The sequence below is a fragment of the Pelodiscus sinensis genome, chromosome 5 (assembly GCF_049634645.1).
Source record: "Pelodiscus sinensis isolate JC-2024 chromosome 5, ASM4963464v1, whole genome shotgun sequence".
NCBI classification, from domain to species: domain Eukaryota; kingdom Metazoa; phylum Chordata; order Testudines; family Trionychidae; genus Pelodiscus; species Pelodiscus sinensis.
In genome coordinates this window covers 133,860,173-133,885,567 of record NC_134715.1, presented here as the reverse complement: position 1 = coordinate 133,885,567, position 25,395 = coordinate 133,860,173, and the positions used below count along the sequence as shown (strand labels likewise).

Genomic DNA, 25,395 nt, shown 5'->3' with positions numbered 1-25,395 from the left:
GACCGTGGCCCCCGTTAGCGTGGGCTGGGGGTTCTGCGGGCGGAGGAGGCGTTTGCACGAGCGTTCCCCCCGTTAGCGTGGGCTGGGGGTTCTGCTGGCGGAAGAGGCGTTTGCACGAGCGTGCCCCCCGTTAGCGTGGGCTGGGGGTTCTGCTGGCGGAAGAGGCGTTTGTACGACGGTGCCCCCCGTTAGCGTGGGCTGGGGGTTCTGCTGGCGGAGGCGGCGTTTGCACGAGCGTGCCCCCGTTAGCGTGGGCTGGGGGTTCTGCGGGCGGCGGAGGCGTTTGCACGACCCTGCCCCCCGTTAGCGTGGGCTGGGGGTTCTGCGGGCGGAGGAGGCGTTTGCACGACCCTGCCCCCCGTTAGCGTGGGCTGGGGGTTCTGCTGGCGGAGGAGGCGTTTGCACGAGCGTTCCCCCCGTTAGCGTGGGCTGGGGGTTCTGCGGGTGGAGGAGGCGTTTGCACGAGCGTGCCCCCCATTAGCGTGGGCTGGGGGTTCTGCGGGCGGAGGAGGCGTTTGCACGACCGTGCCCCCCGTTAGCGTGGGCTGGGGGTTCTGCGGGCGGAGGAGGCGTTTGCACGACCGTGGCCCCCGTTAGCGTGGGCTGGGGGTTCTGCGGGCGGAGGAGGAGGCGTTTGCACGAGCGTTCCCCCCATTAGCGTGGGCTGGGGGTTCTGCTGGCGGAAGAGGCGTTTGCACGACCATGCCTCCCGTTAGCGTGGGCTGGGGGTTCTGCTGGCAGAAGAGGCATTTGCACGAGCGTGCCCCCCGTTAGCGTGGGCTGGGGGTTCTGCTGGCGGAGGAGGCGTTTGCACGACCGTGCCCCCCGTTAGCGTGGGCTGGGGGTTCTGCGGGCGGAGGAGGCGTTTGCACGACCGTGCCCCCGTTAGCGTGGGCTGGGGGTTCTGCGGGCGGAGGAGGCGTTTGCACGACCGTGCCCCCGTTAGCGTGGGCTGGGGGTTCTGCGGGCGGAGGAGGCGTTTGCACGACCGTGCCCCCCGTTAGCGTGGGCTGGGGGTTCTGCGGGTGGAGGAGGCGTTTGCACGAGCGTGCCCCCGTTAGCGTGGGCTGGGGGTTCTGCTGGCGGGCGGAGGAGGCGTTTGCACGACCGTGCCCCCCGTTAGCGTGGGCTGGGGGTTCTGCGGGCGGAGGAGGCGTTTGCACGACCGTGCCCCCGTTAGCGTGGGCTGGGGGTTCTGCTGGCGGGCGGAGGAGGCGTTTGCACGAGCGTGCCCCCGTTAGCGTGGGCTGGGGGTTCTGCTGGCGGAGGAGGCGTTTGCACGACCCTGCCCCCCATTAGCGTGGGCTGGGGGTTCTGCTGGTGGGCGGAAGAGGCGTTTGCACGAGCGTGCCCCCCGTTAGCGTGGGCTGGGGGTTCTGCGGGCGGGCGGAGGCGTTTGCACGACCGTGCCCCCCGTTAGCGTGGGCTGGGGGTTCTGCTGGCGGAGGAGGCGTTTGCACGAGCGTTCCCCCCGTTAGCGTGGGCTGGGGGTTCTGCTGGCGGAGGAGGCGTTTGCACGACCGTGGCCCCCGTTAGCGTGGGCTGGGGGTTCTGCGGGCGGAGGAGGCGTTTGCACGAGCGTTCCCCCCGTTAGCGTGGGCTGGGGGTTCTGCTGGCGGAAGAGGCGTTTGCACGAGCGTGCCCCCCGTTAGCGTGGGCTGGGGGTTCTGCGGGCGGAGGAGGCGTTTGCACGAGCGTTCCCCCCGTTAGCGTGGGCTGGGGGTTCTGCTGGCGGAAGAGGCGTTTGTACGACGGTGCCCCCCGTTAGCGTGGGCTGGGGGTTCTGCTGGCGGAGGCGGCGTTTGCACGAGCGTGCCCCCGTTAGCGTGGGCTGGGGGTTCTGCGGGCGGCGGAGGCGTTTGCACGACCCTGCCCCCCGTTAGCGTGGGCTGGGGGTTCTGCGGGCGGAGGAGGCGTTTGCACGACCCTGCCCCCCGTTAGCGTGGGCTGGGGGTTCTGCTGGCGGAGGAGGCGTTTGCACGAGCGTTCCCCCCGTTAGCGTGGGCTGGGGGTTCTGCGGGTGGAGGAGGCGTTTGCACGAGCGTGCCCCCCATTAGCGTGGGCTGGGGGTTCTGCTGGTGGAGGAGGCGTTTGCACGACCGTGCCCCCCGTTAGCGTGGGCTGGGGGTTCTGCTGGCGGAGGAGGCGTTTGCACGACCGTGGCCCCCGTTAGCGTGGGCTGGGGGTTCTGCGGGCGGAGGAGGAGGCGTTTGCACGAGCGTGCCCCCCATTAGCGTGGGCTGGGGGTTCTGCTGGCGGAAGAGGCGTTTGCACGACCATGCCTCCCGTTAGCGTGGGCTGGGGGTTCTGCTGGCGGAAGAGGCATTTGCACGAGCGTGCCCCCCGTTAGCGTGGGCTGGGGGTTCTGCTGGCGGAAGAGGCGTTTGCACGACCGTGCCCCCCGTTAGCGTGGGCTGGGGGTTCTGCTGGCGGAGGAGGCGTTTGCACGACCGTGCCCCCGTTAGCGTGGGCTGGGGGTTCTGCGGGCGGAGGAGGCGTTTGCACGACCGTGCCCCCGTTAGCGTGGGCTGGGGGTTCTGCTGGCGGGCGGAGGAGGCGTTTGCACGAGCGTGCCCCCGTTAGCGTGGGCTGGGGGTTCTGCTGGCGGAGGAGGCGTTTGCACGACCCTGCCCCCGTTAGCGTGGGCTGGGGGTTCTGCGGGTGGAGGAGGCGTTTGCACGACCGTGCCCCCGTTAGCGTGGGCTGGGGGTTCTGCGGGCGGAGGAGGCGTTTGCACGACCGTGCCCCCCGTTAGCGTGGGCTGGGGGTTCTGCTGGCGGAAGAGGCGTTTGCACGACCGTGCCCCCCGTTAGCGTGGGCTGGGGGTTCTGCTGGCGGAGGAGGCGTTTGCACGACCGTGCCCCCGTTAGCGTGGGCTGGGGGTTCTGCGGGCGGAGGAGGCGTTTGCACGACCGTGCCCCCGTTAGCGTGGGCTGGGGGTTCTGCTGGCGGGCGGAGGAGGCGTTTGCACGAGCGTGCCCCCGTTAGCGTGGGCTGGGGGTTCTGCTGGCGGAGGAGGCGTTTGCACGACCGTGCCCCCGTTAGCGTGGGCTGGGGGTTCTGCGGGTGGAGGAGGCGTTTGCACGACCGTGCCCCCGTTAGCGTGGGCTGGGGGTTCTGCGGGCGGAGGAGGCGTTTGCACGACCGTGCCCCCCGTTAGCGTGGGCTGGGGGTTCTGTGGGCGGGCGGAGGAGGCGTTTGCACGACCCTGCCTTATCCCGCCCACGCACGTTCCCCTCGGACCCCAACGCACCGTTCCCAGCGGCCGGGGCTTGGCCCCCGTGACAACGTTAATTCACGTGTCTCTCGCTGCTCTACAGAAACCCTCGTGTAGCAAAGTGAACTCCCAGGCCGTGAATACGAATGAGCAGGTGTTGAACACAATTATCCCCGCCCGTGTTTCCTGGGGTTTGGCTGAATCAGCTTTACCCGCTGTCTTCCTCAGCCGCGCACGGGGAGGGGGAGAGCGCGGCCCCTGCAAATATTCCCGCAGAGCAAGTGAGACGTTCCAACGCCGCTCAGTGCGACCATCTTTCTAGGCTGGAGGACAAAGGGGGAAACACGCTTCAAGGGCAGCGCCTGCTGTGGCCGGCCCCTTACTGCTCCACCAGACCCCTTACTGCGATCCCGGACCCCTTACTGTGATCCCAGACCCCTTACTGCTCCACCAGACCCCTTACTGCTCCACCAGACCCCTTACTGTGATCCCGGACCCCTTACTGTGATCCCAGACCCCTTACTGCTCCACCAGACCCCTTACTGCGATCCCGGACCCCTTACTGCTCCACCAGACCCCTTACTGCGATCCCGGACCCCTTACTGCTCTACCAGACCCCTTACTGCTCCACCAGACCCCTTACTGCGATCCCGGACCCCTTACTGCTCCACCAGACCCCTTACTGCGATCCCGGACCCCTTACTGCTCCACCAGACCCCTTACTGCGATCCCGGACCCCTTACTGCTCCACCAGACCCCTTACTGCGATCCCGGACCCCTTACTGCTCCACCAGACCCCTTACTGCTCTACCAGACCCCTTACTGCGATCCCGGACCCCTTACTTCTCTACCAGACCCCTTACTGCGATCCCGGACCCCTTACTGCTCTACCAGGCCCCTTACTGCGATCCCGGACTCCTTACTGCTCCACCAGACCCCTTACTGTGATCCTGGACCCCTTACTGCTCTACCAGGCCCCTTACTGCGATCCCGGACCCCTTACTGCTCCACCAGACCCCTTACTGCAATCCCGGACCCCTTACTGCTCCACCAGACCCCTTACTGCGATCCCGGACCCCTTACTGCGATCCCGGACCCCTTACTGCTCCACCAGACCCCTTACTGCTCCACCAGACCCCTTACTGCGATCCCGGACTCCTTACTGCTCCACCAGACCCCTTACTGCGATCCCGGACCCCTTACTGCAATCCCGGACCCCTTACTGCTCCACCAGACCCCTTACTGCGATCCCGGAACCCTTACTGCTCCACCAGACCCCTTACTGCGATCCCGGACCCCTTACTGCTCCACCAGACCCCTTACTGCTCTACCGGACCCCTTACTGCGATTCCGGACCCCTTACTGCTCCACCAGACCCCTTACTGCTCCACCGGACCCCTTACTGCGATCCTGGACCCCTTACTGCTCCACCAGACCCCTTACTGTGATCCCGGACCCCTTACTGCTCTACTGGACCCCTTACTGCGATCCCGGACCCCTTACTGCTCCACCAGACCCCTTACTGCTCTACCAGACCCCTTACCACTATCCCGGACCCCTATTCATGTGTACACATCCCACCAGCCGTACCCAGTATGCTGGGGAGCTGAGGGGGCCAAGCGGGGGACGGGATAGGCTGGGATCATTCGTTGGCAGTGTCTCGGGGTTGGCCAGCCCCCTGCTTTAGGCCCTGCCTGGTTGGTGGTGACCAGTAATGTCTGGTATTAGGCTGCTCATGCCCGATCGCCGTTCCCTCCGGATCTGGACGGTGCTGGGTGAAGCGGTGGGCTGGGCCCCGGGAGGCACAGGGACGGCAGGCCTGGTAGCCCTGTTGGCGCTGGGAGAGGCTGGAGCTGGAGCTGGGTGGACGTGCAGCCATGACAGTGCCAATCCCTAGGCAGGAAAGTCCGTCTGGGCGGGGAGCTGTTCTGAGGCCCCGGGTCCTGGGCAGGCTCCATGCAGCGTCCGAGCGCTCCCCCTGCGTGTCTCAGCTGCTGGCGCGGGGCTGGTTTTTCGGTTGCGTGATTCCGCGTTGGCGCCCTCCTCCCCCACCGGGGCAATCCACGCAGCTCTCTTGGCCCAGCCGCGCAGGGCTCTGTTCCTGGGCCCCGTGGCCTTTTGTGCTCGCGGCCTCGCCGGGATGCGTAGTTAACCGAACAAAGGCTTATTTTTACAGCTGGCGATGACACCGCGGGGCCTCCTGGCCAGCCTGGGCGTGGGGGCTGCGCTTGGCACAGGCGCTGGTGGATTAGCCGCTAATAGCGCTGGGCCTGCTGCGCGGGCGCTCGGCGTGGCGGGGCCTTTGTGACTCTGTGGCAGGAGCACCACGGGGCGCGCGGGGCAGGGCTGCGATTGGACGGGCTCGTGGCAAGTGTCGGTTTTCTCGTGTGCCGCTCAGACTCGCGCCCGCTCTGCCTCCCAGCGGGAGCGACGGAGACTGGGGATTTGGGGGCACGAAGGGACCGTTCTGACCTGCCCGGCACAGGCCTGGGAGCCCTTCCTTCCCGCCTCCCCCCGGATTTCTGCAGCGACCCATGTGGCCGTGAGCAGCTTGGCACCGCTCCCCCCGCGCTGGTGTAAACGGCACCAGCCCTTCGACCGGTCTTCTCGTGACCCGCTCTGTGCCCTGGGTCATTGCACTAGTGATCTGCTCGCACGGCTACGGGTGCAGCCCGGCTGTGCCGCCGGCTGTTCGCTGATACGGGGCAGCTTCCCCAGAGCTGGGTGCAACTGAGATGGGTCACAGGCTGACCAGCGACCGTCTCTGCCCATGGCTGCAGGTCAGGGCTGCGTCTGCAGGGGCGGTATGCCGAGGAAGCGGGGGACATGGAGGTTGCCCTTTTTGCAGGCCGGGGGTGGGCACCTCCAGGGCGGGGGAGCTGCAGGAAGCTGTTGGCGTTGGCATGCGGGCGGAGCTGGCACGGAAGGACTCGGCGCGGAGTCTGCCCGGCTGGGTTAAGCAGTGGTTCCGAGGGAGGGGGACGTGGCCTTGTGCCTAGCAAGGTGGGAGGTTGCTTGGGATGGTGGTGGTGGGAGCAGAGGAGAACCTGGGGGGCATATGAAGAGCCTGTTTCTCATGGTGGTTGGGGGAAGGGGGTGCATGGCATCAATTTGGGATGAGTCAGATGCTGAACCCCCCCCCCCCGCTGAGGCCGAGAGGAGTTGCAGCAAGAAAAATCGTCCCCTTTCAGGGTCCCCACTTGGCCCTAGCGCGGCGCTAGACTCGCCCTGCCGCAGCGATCCTGCAGGACTTGCGGGGCCACGGTGTCACTGTCCTAGGAAGCCGGAGCCTGCGGTCCCCGTCCGAGACTCGGAGCCCGGTGCCGGAGGAGCTCCCGGCCCAGGTCGTCGCCTGGAGGGTGCCTCGGTCTCGCGGCCGCCCTGTGGCCGCCCCGGGCTAACCCGTTGCTCGGTCCTCTCCCCGGCAGGCACGAAGCCGAAAGCGGGCGGGGTCCGCTTCGCCGCCAGCCAGACGGTGGAAGGGGCGCACTCCCACGTGCACTTCGACGAGAAGCTCCACGACTCCGTGGTCATGGTCACCCAGGAGAAGGACGGCGACTTCTTGGTCAAGGTAGGGCGGGGGGGGGCCACGCCGAGGCTTTGGAAAGCGGGCAAGGGCAGCTCTTCGGGGGCGGGCGGGGTCTGGGATGGTGCGGAAGGGCGCACGGGGGAAGGGCCGGGGCTGCAGGAGACGGCGTGGGGTCTGGAAGGGGGTTTGGGTGAGGGGGGCTGTGCTCTGGGGTAGGGGATTGGGGTGCAGGCTCTGGAAGGGTGTGGGGGTGCAGGAGAAGGCGTGGGGTCTGGAAGGGGGTTTGGGTGAGGGGGGGGTTGTGCTCTGGGGTAGGGGATTGGGGTGCAGGCTCTGGAAGGGTGTGGGGGTGCAGGAGAAGGTGTGGGGTCTGGAAGGGGGTTTGGGTGAGGGGGGTTGTGCTCTGGGGTAGGGGATTGGGGTGCAGGCTCTGGAAGGGTGTGGGGGTGCAGGAGAAGGTGTGGGGTCTGGAAGGGGGTTTGGGTGAGGGGGGCTGTGCTCTGGTGTAGGGGATTGGGGTGCAGGCTCTGGAAGGGTGTGGGGGTGCAGCAGAAGGTGTGGGGTCTGGAAGGGGGTTTGGGTGAGGGGGGTTGTGCTCTGGGGTAGGGGATTGGGGTGCAGGCTCTGGAAGGGTGTGGGGGTGCAGGAGAAGGTGTGGGGTTTGGAAGGGGGTTTGGGTGAGGGGGGGGTTGTGCTCTGGGGTAGGGGATTGGGGTGCAGGCTCTGGAAGGGTGTGGGGGTGCAGCAGAAGGTGTGGGGTCTGGAAGGGGGTTTGGGTGAGGGGGGCTGTGCTCTGGGGTAGGGGATTGGGGTGCAGGCTCTGGAAGGGTGTGGGGGTGCAGGAGAAGGTGTGGGGTTTGGAAGGGGGTTTGGGTGAGGGGGGGGTTGTGCTCTGGGGTAGGGGATTGGGGTGCAGGCTCTGGAAGGGTGTGGGGGTGCAGCAGAAGGCGTGGGGTCTGGAAGGGGGTTTGGGTGAGGGGGGCTGTGCTCTGGTGTAGGGGATTGGGGTGCAGGCTCTGGAAGGGTGTGGGGGTGCAGGAGAAGGTGTGGGGTCTGGAAGGGGGTTTGGGTGAGGGGGGCTGTGCTCTGGGGTAGGGGATTGGGGTGCAGGCTCTGGAAGGGTGTGGGGGTGCAGGAGCGGACCCTGGCCTGGGGGAGGGGCATGGGAGGGGGTACAGGGCCTGGGGCGGGGGGTGCAGAGGGTTTGGAGGGTGACCTGGGGGAGGGAGTTGGGGTTCAGGAGGGGCGGGGGGCCAGAGGCAGGCTCTGGCTGGGGGGGAGGGGGATACCTAAGTGTCTCCTGGCCAGCAGCCTTGCAGCACCCCAAGGCAGGCGGGCTCACTTGAGACTGCAGGCTGCCCCCTCCACGTGGCTCTCAGCCCCTTCGCCCCCCCCACCCCCAGGCCAATCTCTCCGCTCCGATTGGCTGGTTGTTTCCAGCCCGTAGGGGCTGAGGGTTGGGCTGGGAGCAGGCAGATCACAGGAAGCCTCAGGCGCACGGAGCAGCCCTGCGCTTAAACCAGCGGCTGCTGCCTGCCCGAGGGTCCCGGCAGGGTGTCCGTGGGCTGGATCCGGCCCGCGAGAGGTTTCTTGCCCCCCCGAGGTCAGGGCTGAGAGCCCCCCGGACGCCGGCAGAGCCAAGGGGAAGAGGCTGCTGTTGGGGTGGGGGCAGCTGAATCATTTTGTCGTCTCTGGAAACGGGCTGGTGCCCGGCTGTGCCGTGTGCCCGCTGCTGTACACGTGCCCTCCAAAGCCTTCGCTCTGGCAGCCGTTGGGGGCTCTGCTTCTGAGTCGCCGGGGAGCGAGCCCCCGGCCCGACGCGCCTCCCGGGGCCGGCAGAAACCAGCTGCCCCGCCGGAGGTGGCCGTAGCGTGAGCGCTCTGAAACGAGCGTTGGCGCGGCCGGGGAGTCGGGAAGAGGCAGCTGCTGTTTCTAGCTCGGCGAGCTACTGGCCTGACTCCCTCTGCCCTTGACTCCTGGAGCGCGTCCAGACGAGGAGCCTCTCGGGGGTTGTGTGGCAGCGTGATGGTGACTTCCAGCCGCCGCCGAGCCAACGCTTCGCTGCAGCCGCAGAGACCTGTAGCTTCTCTGCGCGTCCTCTCCCCGCCTTGGCCAAGTCCGGCGCTCGGTGCGTGTCACCAGCCGGCGGGAGCACGAGCCCCTTCCTCCCCGTAATAAACCCCCCGGGGGTTCTCCCAAGAGCTTAGGGGCTGGGTCAACGAATGCCCATGTCGTCATAGAACTGTAGGACTGGGAGGGACCTCGAGAGGTCGAGTCCCCTGCCCTCGTGGCAGGGCCACATAATAGAGCTAGACCACCCTGACGGGTTTCTCCAGGGATGGGGATTCTACAACCCCCCTAGGCAATTGATTCCAGTGTTTAACCACCCTGACAGGCAGGGAGTTTTTCCTACTGTCCAACCTCAACCTCCCTTGCTGCAGTTTGAGCCCCTTGCTATTGGTCCTCTCCTTGGAAGTTCACAACTTTTCACTCTTCCCCCTTGGATCACTTAGGGCATGTCCGCACTAGCTCGTTAATTCGAGCTAGGTAGGCAAATCAGGCAACCGGAGTTGCAAATGAAGCCCAGGATTTAAATATCCCGAGCTTTATTTGCATTTTCCCGTCCAGCCGCCATTTTTAAATCCTCCTTAGTTTGAACGAACTGCCCGCGGCTACACGCGGCAGTTTAAAGTTAATCCGAACTAAGTCCTTAACTGTTATACCTCATTGCAGGAGGAGTAACAGTGTAAATGTGTAACCTCTGGAAATTCTAGTGGTTACACATTTACATGCGGGGGGGAGGGGGCTGCCATGTGAAGACAGATTAATAAAACCTGGGACTTTTCAGCTTGGAAAAGAGACGATTAAAGGGGATATGCTAGAGGTCTATAAAATCATGGCCGCTGTGGAGAAAGTGAATAAGGAAAAGTTATTTACTTGTTCCCCTAACCCCAGAACTAGGGGTCACCAAATGAAATGAATAGGCAGCTGGTTTAGAACAAACCGAAGTAAGTGTTCACTTTCAACCTGCAGTTCACTTTCAACCTGTGGAACTCCTCGCCAGAGGATGTTGTGAAGACTGGGACTTTAACAGGCTTCAAAAAAGAACTAGATAGATTCATGGAGGCTAGGCCCGTCAATGGCTGTTAGCCAGGATGGGCAGGGATGGTTTCCCTAGTCTCTGTTTGTCAGAGGCTGGGAACGGGCGACAGGGGAGGGATCACTGGATGATTCCCCGTGCTGTTCCCTCTCTCGGGGGCACCTGGCATTGGCCCCTGTGAGCAGACAGGACACTGGGCTAGTGGGGCCTTTGGTCTGACTCCGTCTGGCCGTTCTGATGTTCTCATTAACCCTGACAGCCCTTCACTTTGGGGCTTGCCGGCCCCTTGAGTCTCCCGGCGGTTTTGTTGGAAGCAGCTTGGGGCAGGGTTGTGGCCATGTTGCTAGCTGGCTGCTGCCTCCAGGACTGGCTGCGTGGTCGCAGCCGGGAGACGGTTTCCTCCCCGTGTCGGTGCTCAGGGTGGGGCTGCCGATTCCATTACAGGCCTGAACAAAAAACGAGAGGAGACAAATTTGTGGCGGAGGAGTCTGGCCGAAAGAGAGGAGAGCAGGAAGGAGCGAGCTCCAACCCCCCTCCCCGTGCTGGTCCCCGGCATCCGGCCGCTGCCGCCTTTGGGAATTGTCCTGGTCCTGAGAGACGCCGTGACCGGGGCAGGGTGAGGGACCAGGGCTCACTGCCACATCTGCCGGCTCTGGGGAAAGCCCAGCCATCCCCGGGCCGAGAGGTGTCTCCCCACCCCGAACGGGTACGTCAGCGCCGCAGGAAACGCCCCAGCTGGCAGGGCTGCAAACCCATCTCCATGGCCTGTGCTTGTGGGTTGGGGGTGGATCTAACGTTTGTATCCGTGCAGGGCTTGACACGCCTGCCGTCAGCCCCGGGGTGCACGCCTGAGTCTGCAGCTGCCGTGGGTCGGCCTTCTGCAGTGTGGACGTTGTGGTGGGGGGCGATTGATTTTAGATCCACGGGAAACCAGGACACGCCAGGGCTACTGAACCGCTTTCTGACGGAAGCCGTTCATACGGTTGTTTAACTTAGTCTGACAAGCCTTTAGCACAATTACGACACAATTGAAACCTTCCATACGATCCCCTCGAAAGCAGTGAATGCAGCAAAGCCATGCAAAAGCACTTACTAAAAGATCTGCTACGTACAATAATAAAGCCCAATTCACTTACACTTCACCCGTATGCTACCCACCGTGCCAGGCAGGGGGGCGTGGCTCCGTTTCTTCCCACGCACGGGGCCGCCGGTGTGACGGGCCTCATCACTTCTAGTCACATCGAGCAGGACCTGCGAGTCGACCCTGCCCGTTCCCTCCCACCGATTGTTCTTACTAAGCCCAATTCATGGCAAAGCGAGACGTGGTCGTTCTAATGCGATTTACCAATGGATTCTGTATTGGGCAGGACACGTCAAATGCCCAATATCCTATCTGGGGTCTATCCTGCTGCTCAGGGATTGCTGCTGTGTGTGCGGTTGACGGTTCCATGGCTGCAGCTGTACTTTTCGCTGATCAGAAACACGTCCCAGTACAAGGCCGCTTGGTCCGTGTCTTGACGGGGTCTCGTGTCCCAGGCGTAATCTGCATTGTTATGCAAAACCGTTCCTGACTCTCGGGCCCTGCCTGTGTGCGTTGGGGCACCAGACTTGAGACACCCCTCTCCTCCTGCCTTCTGGGTAGTCCGAGCCTGGCTTAGCCGGCCACGGCTCCGTGATTTGCATCCTTGCTGTGCACCGAAGAGGCAGCTGAAAGCAATGCCTGTACCAGCCGCCCGCTGCTTGGCAGGTTTGGGACTGGCCGAAAATTGTGCTGGGCCCGAGGCAGAAGCAGCTGCCTCGTCTGTCTTTGCTGCTCTTTTCCCTCCTCTCTTGTGCCTCTTTGGCAAGTCTGGACTTGAACAGCCCCGCCCAGTGCTGCTGCATGTGTCTCCTGGCCCCGGAAGGCCGGTCCCTGTTTTCAGTGCCGGGGAGTGTATGGCAGGGGGGCGTTTTCCTGCCAAAGACCCACGGTAGCGAAAGGGGACAAGGCGCGGCGGGAAAATGAAAGCCTGACTCACTTTGCCTGGCACACACTCTGCCTGGTTCCCCTCCTTGTCTGTCGCGTTAGTGAAGGGTTAAACACGTCACTGGTGTGTTCACCGTGGTAGTGAGTGGGCTGAGGTCCTTAGAAACCGAATCCTGGTTCTTGGTTAAAAGCAGTCGACATGTAAATGGTTTCACTTGCTGGATCCATTTCTTCCATCGAAATTAATGCACTTGGTTGAGAGGGGAAACTGAGGCACCAATGTCTTTCCCAAGGCCACACAGTGATTTCAGGGCCAGAGCTGGAAAACAATCGCAGGGGCCCTGAGTCTCTCCCTTGCTGCTCGGTGTCATCAAGACCTAACTAAACGCCGGGGTTATTTTGGGAGCGGAAGTGGGGGGGGGGGGGGGGGCCTGGGGAACGAGACTGGCCAGCTGGCTCTGCTTTGGGAGCAGCATGTGGAGAAGTTAGAAACACCGTCCAGGGCTCCTCATCCCCAGGGTACCCCAGACTGGAGCTCTAGCTCGCAGTGCCCCGGGGGGCTAGGACTGTCGGCTGCTAGCGACGCTGCTGCGGTTACTGGCAGGGCACGGCTAATAGGTAACGTTCTCAAAAGCGCCTTCAGCCCAAGGCCCGGTGGGAGTCCAAGGGATTTAGGCACTAGCTCGGTGCGTGTGATAGACGCCCTCGGGGGCTGCCCCGTCTCTCTTGCCCCCTTGTGTGAGAAGCCGGAATCGGAGAGCCAGCTGGGCTGGGGGGAGGGGCCAGCACTGGGGAGAGGCCCCATGGTCACAGTCTCGTCTCCGGCTGTTTCCAGGTCTGTTCGGTGACAGCTGCCTCGTTTACGCAGGTTCCCCTGGCTACGCCCACGCTGCCCTGCAGATCCGGGGCTCCCAGCCTGCCCTTGGGCGCCCACGCTGCATCGCGCTCCTGCATTGCGGGTGTGGGACCCCTGTTGTGTCCACACAGCACCGTGCGTCTGACATGGGGCCGCTGCTTGAGCTGTGCCCACCCTGCCAATGACCCGGCCCGCTAGCACTGTCCTTGGTCCGGAATGAGACTGGCTCGCGTGCGGCTGGGAGGCAGAGCCTGGGTTTCGTGCGCCGTGTGGGCTGCCCCGGTGTGGCCTCCCTTGCCAGAGCCGCTGAGATCTCACGAGCATCAGGGTGGCCTGGAGAATAAGGCAGATCAGCACTATCCCCGCTGTCTAATGGACGCTCCCGCACAGAGCTGAAGTGACTTGCCCAGGGCCACGCAGGGTATCGGGGGCAGAGATGGGACCTTGAACCCAGAGCTTCCCAGTCTGCACCTCCGGCCTGTGCTGGTTTTCTGGCCCCACAACCGTTTCCAAGGCGTAGGGGGGCTAATTCTAGTGTCTTGCTCAACTTTCTTCCTCCTTTTTCTTCTCTCCAGACAGCTGGGTTGACAGGAGAAGTCCCCGCATATTGCCAGTGCTCCCATAATGAGATGCTGTGAGCAGACCGAGTAGGTGAAAATAGACTGTCTGCTGCGTTTGAGGCCCACGGAGTCGCGCGGCAAGATGTGGTTTATCCTCGTGCTATTTCTGCCGTCTCTCTCCTCTCTCTGACCCCGCCGCCTTTCTGTTCCCTTGGTTCTAAAAGGGCTTTTGTGCTGTAGCTCCGGCAGACAATGCCCTGGTACTAGCGCCGTTCTTTGCAGGGGAAAACTGTTTTGCTCCTGGCGAAACCTGGCCACTTTTGGTGCCCAGTGTTAAGACGTCTGGCGCAGCATCCTCCGGTGGCCAGACTGGGGCGGAGCGGTCTGCGTGGTCTGGGTTTTTCTCTGGCGGGGGTTTGATTTCTGTTCAGGGATCTGTGATAAACTGGCTGGCTCAGTTACTTGCCTCTCTAGAACCTCGCCAGGAGCTGCTTTCAGCTGGCAGGCTCAGGGTTCAGGTGGCATGGAGTGGTCTTGGGGCTGGGGAGGAATCAGCAGGCACGTACTTGGAGCCTGGCAGTTTTCTGGCTGAGGTCACGCAGAGGCAGGCGGCTGTCTGTCTGTCTGTCTCTGTCTGTCTGGCAGAGGCAACCCCAACATCTGATTGTTCTTTCTCACCTCCCGGTTGAACAGACGGGATCTGCAGCCGCCTTCGTCAGGCAGGTTTCACAAGGATCTGCTGGCAGGAGAACAAGGGGCGGTGCAGAGCAGGGAGAAGGGCGGGGGCTGGTGTGTAGGGTGAGGGGTGGAGAGGGAAGAGCTGGGCTTGGCTCACCCCGGAGTCACGTCCCCTTCTGTGCCTCTGTCTGCAAAATAGCAAAGAGGAGAAATGGACGCAGGGTCCTTAGCGAGAGGCGGGAGGAGCACCGCCTGTGTAGCCATGCGAAAAGAAACCGGAGCGGTGTCTTGCTCACACCGCGTGGGCCGTCACAGGCGGAAAAGCCCAGACTCCAAAGGGCTCTTCGGAGCCCGCACCGCCGGCTGGAAGTCCAGGCCAGACAGCCTCAGGTCTGCACTAAGGCAGAGGTCTGTCCCGGGGGTGGGAGGGCGATTAACCACGCAAGCAACCCGCCAGTTCTCCAGTCGTCACACCCAGACCGGCAGCCCTTCGGGAAGTCTGTTTGGCCAAACGTGTGTGTGACGTAGTGGGGGGTACTTTGCTGGTTGCTATGCTGGGCAGTGGGTTGTGGGTGACCTCCACTGGCTGCTGTCTGCAGCACGGCCCAGCAGGGCAGGGGATGAGTCATTATGCAAGGGGGCTTCGAACCTGTCCGACCAGTTATCTCCCAGGGAGCGGAACAATGGGAAGAAGGGGAGTGGAGCCCTGGCTGGGGGCAGGGCTGGAAGTTAGTTAGGTAGTGTCTGTCTGGGATCATGGAGGAGGCAGCTTAAGCTACAGGCTGGGATTTAGGGGCCCAGTCTCCCCCATCTCAAGGGGGGCTGAGGCATCCTAGGCCTGCCCTGGAACCGGATAACATCTGTGCTGTGCTGTATCCTGGAGAAGCAATAAACTCCCTCTGTTCTACTGGCTGGGGGAGTCTGTCCGTGCCGCTACGGGGGACCCTGACGCACCGCCACAGCGTGTTGTTGGGTTCCCTGCGGGGTAAGCGGGCGCGTGCTGTCCTGTGATGGGGAGGAGGCCAGGCTGGTGGTCAGGGTCCCTTCTGGCCTGGGGATCTGGGACATGGGCTTTTTGGATTGCAAGCACTAGGGAGTGTGTGTGTATGTAAAAGCCATTTTCCCCATCTTCGTCGGGCAGCCTGTCTGATGGCTGGAGGTCCCCCCAGACTCACTGAATTCACCATCAATCATGAGGACTCGGTAATGAAAGGATCTGGCTGTGCTTGAGTTTTGTGGCTCTGTCTGTGCGGCTCCAGTCCCCAGCGACTGATGTGCTCACTGAAGGGAAAGTCACCCCTCCCGGCCGCGAGCAGGCCTGTGGGTGGACGCACCCCACGGGCCTGTGTGTGTTGCCCAAAGGGGAATGTCACACTGACGCGAAGCGCGATCCATTTGGGTGTGGTCGGTGTTGGCCTCCTAGATAAATGTCTGTCTCCTTCAACTCCTGAGGTACTTGGGGCGCCCATAGGACACCCTATGGCTTCCAGGAGCTTCTGAGAGCCCCCTCTTTTTTTCTCCACTCCAGATCGTCTCCTCTGAAGTGGGGTTCGCTGGCGAAAGCGCGTGGGACTCTAGAGATGTGCCCGGCTCCAAGGTGCCACGGGGCTGCCTGTGTTTAAGGGTTTCGGGTTCTTTTTAGAGACCGCTGGCATGGGGGAGCCCGTGACCCCGCCAGGGAGACGGTGTCAGGTGTTTCCTGAGCTGACAACATGGCGTGGGGCCGGGGAGCGGAGAGGCCGGCTCTGAGCAATGAGGCGTTCTACGTGGCAGGGCTGAGCCTGCGACCCAGCGTCTGCAGCTTCCTGCTACGAGGTTTCCGTGGGCTTGCTTGCATTCCCTCTCAGGGCGGCTGGGTACGAACTGACCTTTATTCGGGCCAGGCCTGCTGCCCCGACAGCGCTCCGAGCTCACAGGCTGCCCTCGGCGCCCCCGGCCAGTCGAAGGGGAGCAGTGGGTTCCCTCTGGCACGGTCCACCCCCCAGATTGGTCTGGGGGTGTTTTACTTCAGAGGCTGGGCCAGCCAGACTCTGCTCTCAGGTTCGGAGGGGAACCAAGACGACACACGTCGCTGAATGCGAATAAATACAAGGGTTATTAGAGGATATAGAAAGAGAAGGCAAGAGAAGGCTTTCAGCATCCCTTTGGCTTGCGGGGACTCCGGCTCACAAGGGATGGGCTCCCGCCATGTCCGAGGCATCTCTGTACAGTTCCCGGTCCTTCGGGAAGTCCAAAAGGCGCTGGCAATGTTAAGCCATACCTCGCCTGTGCACAAAATCCTAGAAGCAGCAACGAACTCTGTGCTAAAGAAGAAAGCCAAGCAAGCCAAAAGCAGGCGCGGCCACCCCGAAGTTTATCTAAGCTATGCCGTGAGCTCACCCCCCCACTGGGCACGGCCTGTCTCTAGCGAGCGAGCGGGCTGGGAATTTCCCTTGCTAACAGCAGGCCAAAGCCCGTTTTCTAGTCTGCAGAGACGAGAACTGGGAAGATTCACTCGCTCCTCGAAATACGACGGACGGTCTTCCGGTTTTCCAGCCGTAACAGGGGGTGAGGGCTGTGAGCCAGCGGCTGCCTGTGCCAGCTCTCCTTAATCCCTGCCTTTGCGGAGCGGCGTCAGCGCCGTGCGGAATGTCCCGCTTTGTGCCAGCGTTCCAAGGCGCGCCCGCCTGGCGGAGTTGCCGGTGTTTCTCTCAGTTATGGGTTGAGTTACAGCTGGCCGGGCCTGCCGGGTACTCGGGGTCTCCCAGACCCTGGAAGTGATGCTCGCGGCGGGGGGACAGGCGGAGAAGGGGCAGCAATGCTCCGCGTACACCAGTCCCCGGGATTCTGTTGGCAGGAGGGGCTGCAGCGCGGGCAGGGCAGGGCTGCGCGCACGGCGATCATGCAGGCAAGGAGGCGGCTGTGCGAGGGCGCTGGCAGGGGAGGGACACTGGGGCAAGTACGGCGGAGCGGAGCCGGGTGCCGATTTGTGTCTCCCACCGTGAGTGAAAGGAGCCGGGTGGGGCCGCGGCTGGGGAGCGGCCGCCCGTCTCTCAGGGCCACGGCCAAGCGAGATGCTCTCCCGGGGCTGGGCAGCTTCGCTCCCTGCGCTCATGTGCCTGGAGCCTGCGGGCTCTGCCGATTGCGCGTTTCTCCGTTCCAGCCAGGTGGTCGCCTGCCGAGCTTTGCACCCTGCTCAGCAGCACAGACGCTGTCAGACTGGGGGGGGGGCTTCTCTGCCGTGTCCCTGAGAGTCTCCTCCCTGCCCCCCTCAGCCGCCCTTCGCGCCACCAGGGACCACAAGGTGTGACCGAGCCGTGAGCCGCGTGGGCTGCGTTCCCACCTGGCCGCCCGGCCTTGAGGCCGGGGTCGTGCGTGCTGCATTCGGTGCAGTGAACTCGCCAGCCCCTCTGCCGCTGGACTCCTGCCGCTGTTGCTTGTATTCGTCCAGGGGTTGGGGTGGTTTGTTTGGGGGAGGGGGGATCATTGGCCTAAATTTAAACTCTGTTTGTGGTGTTTCCGCCTCTCACTTCCTCCCCAAAGTGCCGCATGCGCCCTCCCCCGTTTGCTGCGGCTGTTCTCTGCCCCGCTGCCTCTCCCCCCTCGGCTGTCCGCTGAGACGAGCTTTGTGTTCTGGTTCACTTCTCGGGGAAGATTTGGGGCGCACCGGGTCTGCCCCCTTTGCCAGCGGCAGAAGGCTTTGCCGGGGCGCTCGGCGAATGCGTATTTATCTCTTGGTGCCCACGGCACGGCTGCTTGCGGCGCGTTCAGATGAGGGAAATGCAAACCAATTATCCAAGTTTGGGGCCGGGAATGGCTTGATTGCTGCTCTTGTTCTGTCTTGTATTATTGATGCCGCTCTCGTTAAGCATCAGCTCCGCAGGGTGGAAAGGGAAAGGCGCTCGCTGCCTTTGTGTTTCCCGCACGCTCTTCACTCCCCTCTGTTCCCCTCCGGGCACGAAAGGCTGACCGGAAGGCTTTTTCCATTCCCTCAAAGGGCATTTGATCTCCTCTAGACTGGCTCTTCCTGTGGGTAACTGGGCCATGCGCGTGTCCGGCGAGGCCGTTTCAGGTGCCGGCTGGTGCACGTGGCACTGAACCACAGAGCAGCCTCCCTGTGTTTGGAAAGACACGCACGTGCCCTTCGGGCCAGGCCCTCGGCTGAGCACATAGGCACCGATCAACGCCCGTTGTGGATCTGGCCCCAGTTCGGCACGGCAGAGAGGTATTGGCTGGGCGTTCCCGGGGGGGATGTTACATTGTCTGCGTTTCACACCCTGCAGCCTGCGAAGAGAAGCGAGGAACAGGGTGTGGGTTGGCTTCTGTGCTTTCCTGAAACAGCTTCTCGAGTTGCTCTGAGAGAAGATTTCTAAGTGGCTGGATTGCAGTCAAGTGCCTCCATCAGGAGTCATGATCCTAGGGCTGGAAGAGTCACGGAGTCCAACCCCCTGCCCAAAGCAGGACCAACCCCAACTCAATCAGCCCAGCCAGGGCTTGGTCCAGCCGGGACTGAAACACCCCTAGGGATGGAGATTCCCCCCCCCCCCAGGGAACCTCTTCCAGGGCTTCACCACCCTCCTAGGGAAATGGTTGGATGTTAGGGAAAAGTGTAGACCTCCCCCACTGCAACTTGAGCCCATTGCTCCTTGTTCTGCATCCGCCCCACTGAGAACAGCCTCTCGCCAGCCTCTTGGAACCCCCCTTCAGGCAGCTGCCGGCTGCTCTCAAATCCCCCCTCACTCTTCTCTTCTGCAGACTGAATAGACCCAAGTCCCTCAGCCTCTCCTTGTCGGTCATGTGCTCCAGCCCCCTAATCATTTTGGTTGCCTCCGCTGGCCCCTCCCCAATGCGTCCACATCCTTTCTGTAGTGGGGGAACTGGACACAAGACCCCAGCATTGGTGAGGCCACATCTGAATAAAGGGGAATGATGACATCTCTGGATCTGCTGGCAATGCTCCTCCTAATGCCCCCTAATATGCCATTAGCCTGCTTGGCTACAAGGGCGCCTGTTGACTCATCTCCAGCTTCTCATCCACTGTAACCCCCAGGGCCTTTTCTGCAGAACTTCCTAGCCAGTCGGTCCCCAGCCTGTACCAATACTTGGGATTCTTCCGTCCCAAGGGCAGGACTCTGCACTTCTCCTTGTTGAACCTCATCAGATTACTTTTGGCCCAAACCTCCAATGTGTCCAGGTCACTCCGGACCTGATCTCTGCCTTCCAGCGTTTCTACCTCTCCTCCCAGCTTAGTGCCATCTGCAAACTTGCCGAGGGTGCAATCCATCCCCTCCTCCAGGTCATTCATAAAGATGTTGAACAAAACTGGTCCCAGAACCAACCCTTGGGGCACCCTGCTTGATATCGACTGCCAACCAGACATCGATCACTGCCCATTGGGCCCGACAGTCTATCCAGCTTTCTATCCATCTTACCGTCCATGTATCCCATCCACAATCCCTTAACTTACTGGCAAGAATATTGTGGGAGACCGTATCAAAAGCCTTGCTAAAGTCAAGGTCTATCACATCCACTGACTTCCCCATGTCCGCAGAGCCAGTCACCTCATCACAGAAGCTAATCAGATTGGTCAGGCACGACTTGCCCTTTGTGAATCCATGTGACTATTCCTGGTCACTTTCCCCTCTTCCAAGTGCTTCACAATGGATTCCTCCATGATTTTTCTGGGGACTGAGGTGAGGCTGACTGGTCCGTAGTTCCCTGGCTCGTCCTTCTTCCCTTTCTTAAAGATGGGCCCTACATTTGCCTTTTTCCAGTCATCCGGGATCTCTCCCCAGCTCCATGGCTGTGTCTAGACTGCATCCCTTTTCCGTAAAAGGGATGCAAATTAGACACATCACAATTGCAAATGAAGTGGGGATTTAAATCCCCCCACTTCATTTGCATAAAAATGGCTGCCGCTTTTTTCCGGCTCGGAGCTTTGCCGGAAAAAAGCGCCATTAGGAATAAGGGATCTTTCGGAAAAGGCTTTATTTTCTGAAAGATCCATGTCTAGACTGGCGCTTTTTTCCGGCAAAGCTCCGAGCCGGAAAAAAGCGGCAGCCATTTTTATGCAAATGAAGCGGAGGGGATTTAAATCCCTGCTTCATTTGCAATTGCGCTGTGTCTAATCTGCATCCCTTTTACGGAAAAGGGGTGCAGTCTAGACACAGCCCATGAGTTTTCAAAGATAATAGCCAAAGGCTCTGCAGTGACATCAGCCAACTCCGCCCCCGATCCGGCCCTCTGGACTCGTGCGTGTCCAGCTTCTCTAAAGAGCCTCTGATTGGCAGTGGCTCTGACCCGCCTGGGAAAGGGGGAGCAGCTGGAGGCGGAAGCCAGCCAGGCTTGCGCTGGAGAGGAGACAGGATTTTGAGCTGTGGGTAGTTGATCGCGGCCCTGATCTTCCAGTGACTTTCTAGAAGCCCTGCGGCAGCCCAGCCCGGAGCTGGGGCTTGCTGCTGAAATCCTGGGAGATTCCCCGGCCTGTGTCATCCTGAAGTCTCACTTGTTTCCCCGCTGCCTGCTGAGACCCGCAGCGATTGGTCTCCCCGTCTCTCTGCAGCAAGGAACCCACGGCCGAGTGACAGGCTCAGCCCGGGGAGCGTAGCAGAGGGGAAGGAGCTCTCTGAGTACGGGGCATGGAGTCAGTGCCCTCTGCAATGTGCAGGCCTCCTCTTCCAGCTTGCCCTGGCGGGGCTGTTCTGCAGCTGCTGGTTGCTCGGCTGTCCTCCTTCCTAACCTGACTCAGTTTCCCCTTGGCACATCTTCAGAAGCCTTTGGCTAGCAGGCTCCTGGCCCGGGAGTGTGGAGAGGGGTTTAGTGTGCATGAGGCCTTGTTGGCAATGGCACTGTGGGCTCGATGGTTTGATTCCGACTCTTATCTGCCTCGAGGAGCACGGTTTGGAGTTGGGGCAGGCCTGGGTTTTGGTGCTGAGTCTGGAGCGGGTCAGTGTTCCCTTTCATTTTGTATGCCCCTGTGCGGAATGAATTTTGTCACGTGCACCAGTGTGGAGATGATGTGGGAAGGAGCTGCCACGCTCGAGGAGAGGAGGCCATGGCAGTTCCGTGCCCAGTGGGCCTGGTCCCCGGCGTGGGGCTTACGAGGCAGCTGCGTGGCCACGTGGCTTAGAGGGTCCCTGGCGTGAGATGCTGGGTGGTTTGTGCACACGGGGGAAGGGAGGTGCTTTCCTCAGCCCCGGTTGGGTCCCCAGACACGGTCCCACCAGGGGCATGTAGCTTCCCGCTCTAGCTGTAGCGGTAGCCGGGCATCCTGGGCGAACGGGAAGTCAGTCCCTAGTGAGGAAAATAGGAGCGCAAACGCTGGCATGTCGGGCGGAGAAATCGGAGGCCGCCCGAACGAGACTGTGCAGGCGACAAGCCGACGACACAGATTAACGGCAAAGGTTTTCCGAAGTGCTTCAGAAGCCGGAAATCCGCCCGGTAGGCCCTGCCTCCCTGGGCAGCCCAGGTGCTAACGTGGCCCTGAAGGAGAACAAGGCTGTTTCGGAGAAGCGAGTTGAATTCCCTGCAGGGGGCGTGAGAAGAGCCCCACACTTCAGCCGTCCACTTAGGTCAGTGGTCCCCAACCTTTCGGGGCTGCCGGGCGCCCGGGGTGGGGCTGCTCACACGCCAGGCGTCCGGGGGCAGGGCCGCGCATGCGCCGCGCGCCCAGGGCAGAGGCCGCCCACGTGCCACGTGCCCAGGGCCGGCACCGTGCATGCACCAGGGGTGGGGCCAGCCCAAATCATTCGGCGGGCGCACATAAATGCCCCGGTGGCGCCATGGCACCCACAGGGACCGCGTTGGGGACCACTGACTTAGGCGAGCCGTCTGAGGGGCATCTCATGCTGAGGTGCCAGCGGAGGAGGTTTTGGGCCAGACCGATCTGTTTCACGGGAATGTGGCACCAGGCCCAGAGGGGACTCGCCCCGGAGTTCTGACAGTGCAGACGTGAAATGGCAGAGCTACCGCCTGGGTGTGGAACCTGCCACTTACATCCGCCTCCGCCCGGATTTAAGTGTAGGGTCGCTAAGGAAGGACTACTTCTAAAAAAGGCTCCAGAGCCGATCCTGCTAGTGACAGGCCCTCGAGCTGAAATGCCGTACCCAGCAGATTGGTGGAACCGGGGGGTTTATCGTACACCTGGACGAACGCGCTTCGTTGGGAGAAGAGTGAACGCAGCTTTAGCAAAGGCAAATCGTGCCTCACCGGGCCACAAGTTGGACCTCCGTGGTCTGGCACCCTTGGGACCGGACCGGTCCTGAGCAAGGGAGTTTGCTGGACCAGGGGAGGTCAGAGCTCTGGTATCCGGGCCAGCTCCCCTCCTGGCTGGTGGCCCAGCCCCGCTCCTGGCCCTGGTGGCTGCTGGCCAGGTTCTGACAGCTGGACTCTGCTCCCTGTCTCCAGGGCTGCTAGCCACCCGCCCTCTGCCCCGGACTCCCAGCTGAAGTCTGCTGGGGCTTTCTGGTCTGGGGTGCCAATGGTCCAGTGACATCCCTGGTCCTGCTGGACCACAAATGCTGCCAGACCAGAGAGGTTTGACCTGTCTGAGAATTCTCTGAGTGTGCCAGCCGACAGGCGGACACGGGGGGTCCAGTGGCTGCTGTTTCAGAGCTGGTTGGACACCACGGCCGTAAAGGATCTGGAAGAGAAGCTAAAGAACTAGGTGGCAAAATCTGCAGCTGACGCAAAGTTACTGGAGATAGTTAAGTCCACAGCAGACTGGGAAAAGCTACAAGAAGGACCTTGCAGCTGGGTGCTTGGGCAACACGCTGGCAGATGAAAGTGACTGTTGGTAAGTGCAAGGAAACGCACATTGGCAACAGAATCCAGCTGCACACGCAGACAACGGGCTCTCAATTAGCTGCTCCCACTCCACACAGAGATCCCGGCGCGACTGCAGCTCCTTCCCTGAAAACATCCCCTCCGTGTGCAGCGCCCGCCAGAGGAGAGGCCAGGCGCTTGGGAACCGCTAAGGAAGGAATAGAGAGCAAGGCAGAAAATATCAGAATGCCCCTGTCTGAGTCCCTGGTGCGCCCGTCTCGGCAACTGGGAGCAGGTCTGAGCAGCCCTTTCCAGGAAGAGAGATGAGAGCTGGAAAAGGACAACTCAATCAGCCAGAGCCGGGAACCGCTTCCGCGTGAGAAGAGATCGCTCCTCTGGGGCTGCTCATCTTGTAAAGGAGAGGACTAGGGGGACGAGGTCGAGGGCTATAAAATATCCTAGAGCCCCAGAGACCTCAGCAGTCATCCAGTCCAGCTCCCTGCCCAGAGCAGGACCAACCCCAACTCAATCAGCCCAGCCAGGGCTTGGTCCAGCCGGGACTTAAACACCTCTAGGGATGGAGACTCCACCCCCTCTCCCTCCTCCCCTGCTGCTGCTTGGGAAACTTTTTGGTGACAGGGAAAAAAATCCCAAGAAAAGCCCCTTTTTTTCTTCATGGTGGTCAAAGACTTTTCTGTAGAGACCCAAGTTTCCATCACCCCTCCGCTCTCCAAAGTGCAGTTGGTTTGGCAGGGTGAACTGAGTTGTAATTAGAACGAGGAGGAGTCTGGTGGCACCTTATAGACTAACAGATTTATTGGAGCATAAGTGTTCGTGGGCAAAGACCCACCTCGTCAGTTGCATGCGGTGGGAATTCCAGAAATTTCAAAAGAAACCGTATGGACGTCCATGGAGCTAGTCCACTAACGGGGTAGCCCTCAGAGCCCTGCGCCCACAGAGGGGGAAACTAAGGCAACAAAGGCCACGCTGAGTTGATGGATGAAAGGGGGTGAAAACTCCTGGTCCCCTGTTCTATGTGTTTTGGGTGGTCTCATGGTTAAGGCACTGGACTGGGTGGCTGGAGATCTGACTTCTATTTCTGCTGTGGGACTCTGTACCTCAGTTTCCTTTTGGTGCGATAGCAGTAATAATCCTTCCTTTCTCCACTGTATTCCTTTCTCCAAGCGAATAAGGAAAAGTTATTTACTTAGTCCCACAATATAGGAACCCGGGCTCACCAAATAAAATGAATAGGCAGCAGGCTTAAAACAAACCAAAGGAAGTTTTTCTTCAGCCAGTGCACAACCTGTGGAACTCCTTGCTAGAGGATGTGGTGAAGACCAGGGTTAAAAAAGGAGCTAGATAGATTCCTAGAGGTTAGGTCTATCAGTGGCTAATGCCAGGTTGGGTAGGAACGGTGTCCAAGCCTCTGTTTGTCTGGAAATGGGTGACAGGAGAAGGATGACATGATGGTTTCCTGTTCTCTTCCCTCTGGGGCATCTGGCATTGGCCACTGTCGGTAAACAGGACACTGAGCTAGATGGACTGACATGGACTGACTGTTCTTATGTTCCTGTTGAGAGCTGCAGAGTCTCCAAGGCTGGGATATGCACCCATCTCCTAGAGCTAGAAGGGACTTTGAGAGGTCATTGAGTCCAGTCCCCTGCCCTCACAGCAGGACCAAGCACCATCCCTGACAGATTTGCCCCAGATCCCTAAATGGCCCCCTCAGGGATTGAACTCACAACCCTGGGTTTAGCAAGGTAATGCTCAAACCACTGAGCTCTCCCATTCCCCCCAAGCTTCCCACACTATAAGCACTAGGGGTCACCAAATGAAATGCCCTGTCGCTCACTGGGTGTTTGTACAGCACCGGACACGTGAGGGCCTGATCTCAGTTGGCTGCTGTAATACATAGGCCTACAGTCGTCCCCCCCTCCCCCCTCCCGTGGGTCCCGTCCCTCTCTTGCGGGTGCCGGGTTACCTCCGTCCTGCCGTGGGCCGTGCTGCGAAGCGCCCTGGGCGATGGCAGGGTGTCCCTCCAACTCTCCTGCTTTCTCCCCCTTCCAGGTGGGGTTCCTGAAGATCCTGCACAAATACGAAATCACCTTTCTTCTGCCCCCCGTGCAGAGGCTGGGGAAGGACGTCTGCGCCGTCCCGCTTCCCAACCTGAACCTTAAAGTGCTCAGCGTCACCCCGGTGTCTGAAGGTAAGTGCCCCCCCGCACTGCCCCCCTTCTCCCTGGCCGGCCCTGGGGGCCCCAAGGGCAAGCCTGGCGACTCCAAGACCCTGTGATTCCCAGCTGCCCTGAACGCCTCTCTGCTGTCCTGGTGCCTGATTGGGAGGTGGGGCCGGGCAAGTGGGGGCCGGCAGAGGCACGTCTGGGAGCGGTGGCAGAGGAAAAGGCACCTGCCTGCCTTCCGCACTGGGGCGTGGTCTCTATGGGTGTGTCTACGCTGCGTTCCCCTTTCGAGAGGAATGCAAATGCAGCCGAGTGAAATTGCAAGTGAAGTGCAGATTTGAATTTCCCGCGCTTCATTTGCATAACTGCGTCCGGGCACCCTATTTCGAAAAAAGAAACGGTCGAGACACGGTTCTTTTGAAAGCAAACCTTTCTTTCGAAATTACCCTTAAACCTCAATTTATAAGGAGTAAGGGTAATTTGGAAAGGAGGGTTTTCCTTCCACATCACCGTGTCTACACAGCGTTTCTTTTTCCGAAATAGGGTATTTCGAAATAGCACCCGG

At 61.2% G+C, this 25,395-nt stretch overlaps 1 protein-coding gene across 9 annotated transcripts in view; it reads left to right on the top strand.

The window, feature by feature from the left end:
- The window catches only part of ADISSP (adipose secreted signaling protein), a 100,453-nt gene that overhangs the window by 50,907 nt on the left and 24,151 nt on the right, over positions 1–25,395 (top strand). For all 9 annotated transcript variants that reach the window (XM_075931082.1, XM_075931087.1, XM_075931085.1 and 6 more), the window contains exons 3-4: positions 6,646–6,788; positions 24,719–24,857. In XM_075931082.1, coding sequence (XP_075787197.1) covers positions 6,646–6,788; positions 24,719–24,857 — 282 coding nt within the window. The remainder of the gene's footprint in view (positions 1–6,645; positions 6,789–24,718; positions 24,858–25,395) is intronic.